The sequence below is a fragment of the Lonchura striata genome, chromosome 32 (genome assembly GCF_046129695.1).
Source record: "Lonchura striata isolate bLonStr1 chromosome 32, bLonStr1.mat, whole genome shotgun sequence".
NCBI lineage: Eukaryota > Metazoa > Chordata > Aves > Passeriformes > Estrildidae > Lonchura > Lonchura striata.
This window is the reverse complement of record NC_134634.1, coordinates 3,553,538-3,561,642: the sequence shown is the minus strand read 5'-3', so window position 1 is coordinate 3,561,642 and position 8,105 is coordinate 3,553,538. Positions and strand designations below refer to the sequence as shown.

General features: G+C 66.8%; 1 protein-coding gene across 1 annotated transcript; it reads right to left on the bottom strand.

Annotated features, from left to right (window-relative positions):
• Positions 1-1,854: 1,854 nt before the first annotated feature.
• On the bottom strand, positions 1,855-7,470 carry PHYHIP (phytanoyl-CoA 2-hydroxylase interacting protein). Its single transcript, XM_021546750.3, has 5 exons — positions 7,245-7,470; positions 6,046-6,229; positions 4,213-4,387; positions 3,342-3,459; positions 1,855-3,211 (listed from the first exon to the last, which is right to left on the bottom strand). The coding sequence occupies exons 2-5, from the start codon at positions 6,208-6,210 to the stop codon at positions 2,677-2,679; spliced, it is 993 nt and encodes a 330-aa protein (XP_021402425.1). The 5' UTR covers positions 6,211-6,229; positions 7,245-7,470; the 3' UTR covers positions 1,855-2,676.
• Between the last annotated feature and the right edge of the window lie 635 nt (positions 7,471-8,105).

The window sequence follows — 8,105 nt, the reverse complement described above, 5'->3', positions numbered from 1 at the left end:
GCGGGGGCAGCCCCGGCCTCTTTGCTTCCAGCCCAGCAGAACAGCCCCCAAAATGGGGCTGGAATGGGGGGAAAGCAGCCAGGACCCTGCACGGACCAAAATCTTAAGGGAGGAGCCCCATCCTTGGGGGCTGATGGAAAACAGGAATTAAAGCCAAGGAGCAGCCCCCAAAATGGGGCTGGCTGGGGGGGAAGCAGCCAGAACCATGCAGGGATCCCAATCCTAAGGAAGGAGCCCCATCCTTGGGGGCTGATGGACAAGAACAGGAATTCCAGCCCAGCAGAACAGCAAAACAACCCCCAAAATGGGGCTGGATAGGGGGGAAAGCAGCCAGGACCCTGCACGGACCCAAATCTTAAGGGAGGATCTCCGTCCTTGGGGGCTGATGGAGCAGAACAGGAATTCCAGCCCAGCAGAACAGCAAAAAGCCCCCAAAATGGGGCTGGACTGGGGGGAAAGCAGCCAGGACCCTGCACAGACCCAAATCCTAAAGGAGGAGCCCCATCCTTGGGGTTCCGATGGAGCAGAACAGGAATTCCAGCCCAGCAGAACAGCAAAAAGCCCCCAAAATGGGGCTGGACTGGGGGGAAAAGCAGCCAGGACCGTGCATGGACCCAAATCTTAAGGGAGGAGCCCCATCCTTGGGGGCTGATGGAGCAGAACAGGAATTCCAGGCAAGGAGCAGCCCCCAAAATGGGGCTGGACTGGGGAGAAAGCAGCCAGGAACCTGCAGGGATCCCAAATCCTAAGGGAGGAGCCCCATCCTTGGGGTTCTGATGGAGCAGAACAGGAATTCCAAAACAGCAAAACAGCAAACAGCCCCCAAAATGGGGCTGGACAGGGGGGAAAGCAGCCAGGACCGTGCATGGACCCAAATCTTAAGGGAGGAGCCCCATCCTTGGGGTTCTGATGGAGCAGAACAGGAATTCCAGGCAAGGAGCAGCCCCCAAAATGGGGCTGGACTGGGGAGAAAGCAGCCAGGAACCTGCAGGGATCCCAAATCCTAAAGGAGGAGCCCCATCCTTGGGGTTCTGATGGAGCAGAACAGGAATTCCAGCCAAGGAGCAGCCAGACCTTCTCCTCACCTGCTGGAGGGCGGTGGGCTCGGAGCCCCCTGCCCCCCCAGGATCTGCAGGGGGGTTCTGTGCCCCCACACCTTTATTTTGAGGTGTCTCCGAGGCACAGGAGCACCCGCCGCGGGTGGGCGGGTGCCACGTGCGGTGCCCACGGGGCGGTGGCAGATGGAGGGTGGGCTGCGGCACGGCCCCCGCGCCCACCGCGTGCTCCCGCCCGCCCCGACCCCTCCCGCATCCCGTGCTGGTGCCACGGGGAGGCTGCTCTTCCCTCTTCGTGCCAGGGCCGTGCCCAGGCAGAGCCGGGATGGGCACCGGGGCTTTTCATCCCGAGGGGTTCGCGGTCTCCGGGGTGAAAAGGGGGTGCGGGGCTCGGGGGGTTTTTCAGCGACAGGACGAGGAGCGATGAGCATAAACAAAAAGAGAAGTTCCACCTCCACTCGGGGATGAACTTCTCGGAGCGCGGGGACAGCCCCGGGGAAGGGTGAAGGGTGGAGTCTCCCTCTGTGGCGACATTCCAAACCCGCTGGGACGTGCTCCTGTGCCACCCGATCCCGGTGACCCTGCCTGGGCGGGTGGGATGGAGCTGGTGGTCTCCAGGAAGGTCCTTCCAACCTGAAACTTTTCTGAGGGCTGGCGAGGGCCACCTTGTCCCCCTCCCAGTGCCATCCCCCATTCCCCTGAGCCGGATCGGTGGGGTGGGGTGGGGTGGGTGGGGTGGGGAAGGGTCTGAGCCACATCTTGGGGTCCCGTGGGGGACAGAGGCGCTTGACACGGCCGGTGGCGACCGCACAAGAGTTTATTGAAACACCTCCAGCACAGCACAGGGATGCTCGGGGACGGGGAGCCGGTTTGTTGTACAGCGTGCAGGGGGGACACAGAGACGGGGGGCGGGCACCCCGGGGTGGGGGGGGCCGCACGCCAGCGCCATGCTGCCGACGGCTCATGCGGGGGGCGGGCGGGTTGGGGGGCTACGGGGAGGGAATTCGGGGGGTGGTTCAGATCCCTTCTCCCCTTCCCCGGCTCCTCCGGCTGCCCCCGGGGCCGCGGGGCCGGGGATCGGGCGGTGCAGGGGGGCAGAGCAAGAGGGGCAGGACACGGGGGCACGCCCAGGGTCCCCCACGCCTCTGCAGCCCCGCGCCGGCGGGGGTCCCTGTCTGAGCACCCGCCGCGCTCGGGAGCAGCTCCAAACCGGGGGGTGCTTTTGATATCTCCCTGAACCCCCCCTGGATAGCGCCGGGGAGCCCCAGTCCCGGCTGGCAGGGCCGGGGCTCCCTGGGAGCTGCGTGAGCCTGGGGCCGGGGGGATGCGGGGGACGCCGGAGGGGAAGGGGGTCCCGCAGCGGCCGCTCGGAGCGGGGCAGAGCGCGGGGCTCACGCCGGCGAGGACGCTGCTGCTCGGCCAGTCCAGGAGATGAAGGCTCCCTCCCTCGGGGCGCACAGCGGCGCGGGCTCTGCCTCCTTGCCGGACCAGCGTCCCGCCGGCTCCTTCCTCGGGCCACCGCCCGCATCCCCCGAGCCCACCCGCGTCCTCCACCCACCAGCGTCCGTGGGAGAAGCCCCCGCGGCGAGCCCCCCTGCCCGGCCCTGCCCGCTTTCGGCCCTTAACGCCCCACGCTGATGTTGCACGTCTTGCAGCTGGGGTCCTTTTTGGCGTTGGCGGTGGAGAGGCTCATGAGCTGGTGGCCGCTGATCTCCCCCAGCACGCCGAGGCTCAGGTCCACCGGCTCCGTGTAAATGACCTCCAGGATGCTGTCCTGGGCGTGGCGGTACACCAGCTCGCCCTCCTCCACGCAGCACGTCAGGAACTTGTTGGAGGAAATGTCCAGCTGGGGAAGGCGCTCCCGGCAGAAGAGATCCCCGGAGGAGCCCTTGGGCGCCAGGACCAGCACGACGTAGTGGTAGGCGGTGTACATGCAGTAGAAGTCCGCGAAGTAGAGGTTGGTGTTGGGGTTGAAGAGGCGCTGCGCCGGGATTTGGAAGCGGTAGCGGCCGTAGGGCGAGTCCTGCGGGGGCTGCCCGGTGTTGAACTCGGTGTTGCAGCTGAAGAAGATGCCGTGCAGCATCCCGCTGGTGGGCGAGCCGTGGCTCCCGCTGTTGTCCTTCAGCGACGGCTTCATCACGTTCCCGCAGTGCATCCTGCCACGAGGAGGAGGAGGAGGAGGAGGAGGAGGAGGAGGAGGAGGAGGAGGGACACACAGACAGGCACAGGCAGGGTCAGGGAGTGAGCTCTGGGAGAGGGGAGCGTGGGGAATGGGGCCGGGGGTACCTGACGTGCTGGAAATACTCCTTGTGCTGGTTGCGGTAGAAGACGGAGAAGCGCAGCATGCGGCCGGCAATCAGCTCTGCTTTCTCCTGCAGCTGGGCTAGGTGCTCCTTGGCGTAGTCTGGGGACAGGCGCGGGGACATCAGGGCGTCTCCATCCCCCTCCAGCAGCCCGTCCCTGCCCGCAGCTCCCCGCACCTCCCACTCAGCAGCTGCCGCTCCAACCGGCCCGGCTTGTGCCAGCTCCCGGCATCGCCCCCGTCCTCCTCCGGGCTCCCAGCTCCCAGCATTTCCTCCATCCTCTCTCCCGGCTCGTGGCTCCCGACATCACCCCCGATTTGCCCCGTGGCTCCCAGCACTGACCTCCTCTCGCTCCCAACTCCTGCGATCGCCCCTGTTCTCCCTCCCTGCTCCCAGCTCCGGCACCATCCCCGTCCTCCCTCTCAGCTCCAGGCTTTGCCCTCTTCCCTCTTCCATGTCCCAGCTCCAGGCACCATCCCCGTCCTCCCTCTCAGCTCCAGGCGTTGCCCTCTTCCCTCTTCTCTCTTCCATCTCCCAGCCCATCAACCCCATCCTCCCTCCTGACTCCCAGCTCTGGGCTTTTCCCCTGTCCTCCTCATCCTCCCGGCTCCCAGCATCACCTCCATCCTCCTCCCAGCTCCCGGGACCGTCCCCATCCCCCGGCCCAGTTCCCGACTCCAGGAGCATCAATCCCGTCCTCCCTCCCGGCTTCCAGCATCGCCCCCATCCTCCTCCTGGGATCGCCCCCATTCTCCTCCTGGGATCGCCCCCATCCTCCTCCTGGGATCGCCCCCATCCTCCCTCCGGGCTCCCGGGGACGCCCCCAGAGTCGCTCCCGGCTCGGTCCCGCTCACCCCCGGTGCAGAACTCCACGGTCTCGCTCCAGCCGGACACCAGGTACTCGCCGTCGCTCTGCTTGACCGCCGTCTGCACGGCCACGCTGTACTCGGTGCGGGGGCTCAGGAACCAGTGGCCCCGCACCGTCATGGGCAGCGGCACCGCCTTGGCCACCAGCTTGGTGGGGACATCCTGTTCCGAGCGGCGACGGTCAGGCGGGACAGCAGCCCACCGCCCGCACCGCCACCCCGCTCCGCGGGGACGCTGCCGGGTACCGCACCCCCAAAACATCCACAGAGACCCCCCAAAAATATCTACGGAGACCCCCCAAAATATCCACGGATATCCCCCTAAATATCCACGGAGTCCCTCCCAAAATATCCACGGAGTCCCCCCAAATATCCACGGATATCTCCCCAAAAAATCCATGGATACCCCCCCCAAAATATCGACGGATTCCCCCCCAGATATCCACGGAGACCGCCCCAAAATATCCACGGAGACCCCCTCAAAATATCCATGGATATCCCCCCAAAATATCCACGGAGACCCTCCCAAAATATCCACGGAGTCACTCCAAAATATCCACGGAGACCCCCCAAAAACACCGTGGTGAGCTCCCTTCTGCGATGGGGACACGGGGTCCCCGAGCTGGGGGTGGTCTCGGGGTGCAGGTGGGGGTGGTCTCGGGGTGCAGGTGGGGGTGGTCTCGGGGTGCGGGTGGGGGTGGTCTCGGGGTGCGGGTGGGGGTGGTCTCGGGGTGCAGGTGGGGGTGGTCTCGGGGTGCGGGTGGGGGTGGTCTCGGGGTGTCCCCACTCCCTGCTGCAATGGGGACACAGGGTCCCCGAGGTGGGGGTGGTCTCGGGGAGGGGGTGGGGGTGGTCTCGGGGAGGGGGTGGGGGTGGTCTTGGGGTGCCCCTGATCCCGGTGGCGATGGGGACACGGGGTCCCCGAGGTGGGGGTGGTCTCGGGGAGGGGGTGGGGGTGGTCTTGGGGTGCCCCCGCTCCCTGCCGTGATGGGGACAGGGGGTCCCCGAGGTGGGGGTGGTCTCGGGGTGCCCCTGATCCCGGTGGCGATGGGGACAGGGGGTCCCCGAGGTGGGGGTGGTCTCGGGGAGCGGGTGGGGGTGGTCTCGGGGTGCCCCCGCTCCCTGCCGTGATGGGGACAGGGGGTCCCCGAGGTGGGGGTGGTCTCGGGGAGGGGGTGGGGGTGGTCTTGGGGTGCCCCCGCTCCCGGTGGCGATGGGGACACGGGGTCCCCGAGGTGGGGGTGGTCTCGGGGAGGGGGTGGGGGTGGTCTCGGGGTGCCCCCGCTCCCTGCCGTGATGGGGACAGGGGGTCCCCGAGGTGGGGGTGGTCTCGGGGAGCGGGTGGGGGTGGTCTCGGGGTGCCCCCGCTCCCGGTGGCATCTCGCGGTGTCAATAGGCCACGGAGCAGCTCCGCAGTGCAGAGCCGTTTCTGTGGCAACGGCGGATGCTGAAGTCGGGAGATAGAGGGGAAAAAAATATCCCACCCCCCCACCCCCCCACCCCTTATTATTGGGGAGGAGAGGAAAAAAAAAAAAAACAATGTTAAACATTAAATAGCATCACCGTGGCAACGGCGCTGCTAAAAACGGCCCGAATTAGTGACTCGCAGCACGGGGAGGGGGAGCAGGAGCGGCTCCGCTCCTCCGCGGGGGCTCCGCGCGGTCCGTCACCCCCCGATCCCCATCCCAGCCTCCTCCGCCGGCGTGTCCCGTGAGGGGAATGACCCAAATTCGGCACTAGAGAGGGCTGAGAGCCAGTTCCTCCCTCCCAACCGCGTCTCCTCTCCCCGGGCAGGGGGTCCCGCGTCCTCGCCCGGCTCACCCGGTGCTTGAACTTGTTGGAATTCTTGTTCTCCTTCTTGTTGAGGTCGATGAAGTAGTGGGTGACCCTCTCCAGGTCCCCCTTCTCCATAGCCCAGGAGATGCGGAAGGAATCGCAGGTGATGTTGTTGATCTCGATGTTTTTGGGGGTGGACAGCAGCTCCATGGCCGGAGGGGCTGAGCTCCTGCGGGCACAGCGCGGGGGTCTGGCGGGTGCCGAGCCCCCTCTCGCTGCCCACGCCGCCTCTGCCAAGGCCGCCCGCGGCGGAGCAGATGGCAGCGGGCTGGAAAAGCGGCCGGGAGCCAGGAATAGGCAGCGCAGGCAGGAGCAGGCGGCGGGACGCCGGCAACAAGCCCGGTCGGGTGCGGGGGCCCCGGCCGCTCCCCCGGGTGCCGCGGGGCCCCGGCGCGACGCCAGCGGGCGTTTCGGGGTTTGCTCAACACCGGGTGGGGAAAGAAAAACAAGGGGAGAGCCGAGGGAGTTGCTGCGAGAGGGGAGGGTTGGACGCAGGCACTGGAAAAGCTGGATCCGCCTTTGCCCCGGCCCGTGCCTCAGTTTCCCTGCACCCACCAGGAAGGCGCTTTTTGGGGGCGGGGGAGGTGGGGGGGGTGGGCGATGCTCGTGGAGGGGGGACACGGAGTCACATTCGCGGCACGGGGACGGGAGGCTGGAAGCGAAGCGTGACCCGACCCCCCCAAATCTTCAGCCCGGGTTTGTGCGGGGGCAGCGGTGGCACCGCGGGGCTGCCAAGGTGCCACCACCCCCCCACCCACCCCCTCCGTGTGCCCACGGCCACCCACGCCGGGCTCAGCCGTGCGTGTCCCCGTCACTCGGCACCCACGGCCACCCACGGCCACGTGTCCCCCCCATCTGCGCAGCCCCCTGCACCCCAAAACCGCTGTCACCCCCCCACGCCAAAGCCCTTGGGCACGGCAGAAGGTCACCGCTCTGGGGACACGGTGCCACCTCGCTGCCCCGCTCCCGTGGCCGGCGGTGGCGCAGGAATTCTGCACCGGGATCGTGCCAGCTGGACCGTGTCACCGTGTCCCCGGTGCCTCGTGTCCCCTGCCAGCCCTCAGCGCCCCCCGTGTCCCCCCCTGCCCTCCGAGCATCCCTCGGCGGTGCCAGCGGGATGTCGCCCCGCTGCCAGCGGGGTTCGGCGGCCGCTCCGGTGGCAGCGGTGCCGGTGAGGGCCTTACCTGGCCGTGGCGGGGGGCTGCCGGGAGGAGCGGGGGTGCCGGTGGAGCGGCAGGGCAGGACAGAGAGCCCCGGCGGGGCTGATCCAAGCGGGAAGGACGGAGGATGCCGGAGGGATCGAGGTGGTACCCGGCGGTGCCGCGTCGCTGCCTGCGGCTGATGCGACTGGGATCCTCCCAGCCAGCTCGGAAATAGCAAACACCCTCCAGAGGAGGGAGAGGAGAGGGAAAAAAAAAAATTAAATAAAAAAATGGGGGAAAAATAGATATCCAAGGAGCTGGGAGAGAAGGGGGAGGAAGGAAAAACCTCCCGGTTCTGCCAATGGCATGGAGGGATGCGTGCGGCGTCAGGTGATGGAGGCAGAGTGGGATGTGGGTGCAGATTGGGGGTGGGTGGTGGGCAGGTTCTGCCTGTTCCCCCCCCCCATTTTTGGGGTCGGGGGGGGAGGGGTTGTCCCGGTTGTGCCGCTTGCGGGACAATGGGGACACCCCCTCCCGGCCCCAAAAATGGGATGGATGAGGAGCGTGGGAATGCTGGTACCCACACAGGACCCCCGCGAGAATGGGGTGCAGAGCCCACGGGGGGCGGACGGACGGACAGACTTTTTGTTTTGCACGTAGTAAACACCCTTCTTGCAGGGGAAAAGCTTTTTTTCGGGTGGGAGGGTGGGAGAACACCCCAAAATCCTCATTGCCCCCCAAATTTCTGCGAGGGGGTGCTCACGCATGAACCCCCTCTGTGGGGGTGCCGGCTGTGGGGCTGCAGAGGACCCTGAGGGGGTGGTCGCACTGCAGGAATCCCGTGAGGGTGTTAAATGAAAGGCTGAGTGACCCCCCAAAAATGTCCCCCCACAGCGCTGCCCC

What these genes read in the sequence shown, in the direction of transcription:
- PHYHIP (XM_021546750.3), bottom strand. Translation starts at nt 6,210, where the DNA reads ATGGAGCTGCTGTCCACCCCCAAAAACATCGAGATCAACAACATCACC. An exon ending in CCAACAAGTTCAAGCACCGG is followed by an intron (nt 4,388 to 6,045) that starts GTGAGCCGGGCG and finishes CGCTCGGAACAG; the next exon opens with GATGTCCCCACCAAGCTGGT. An exon ending in GAGTATTTCCAGCACGTCAG is followed by an intron (nt 3,212 to 3,341) that starts GTACCCCCGGCC and finishes TCCTCGTGGCAG; the next exon opens with GATGCACTGCGGGAACGTGA.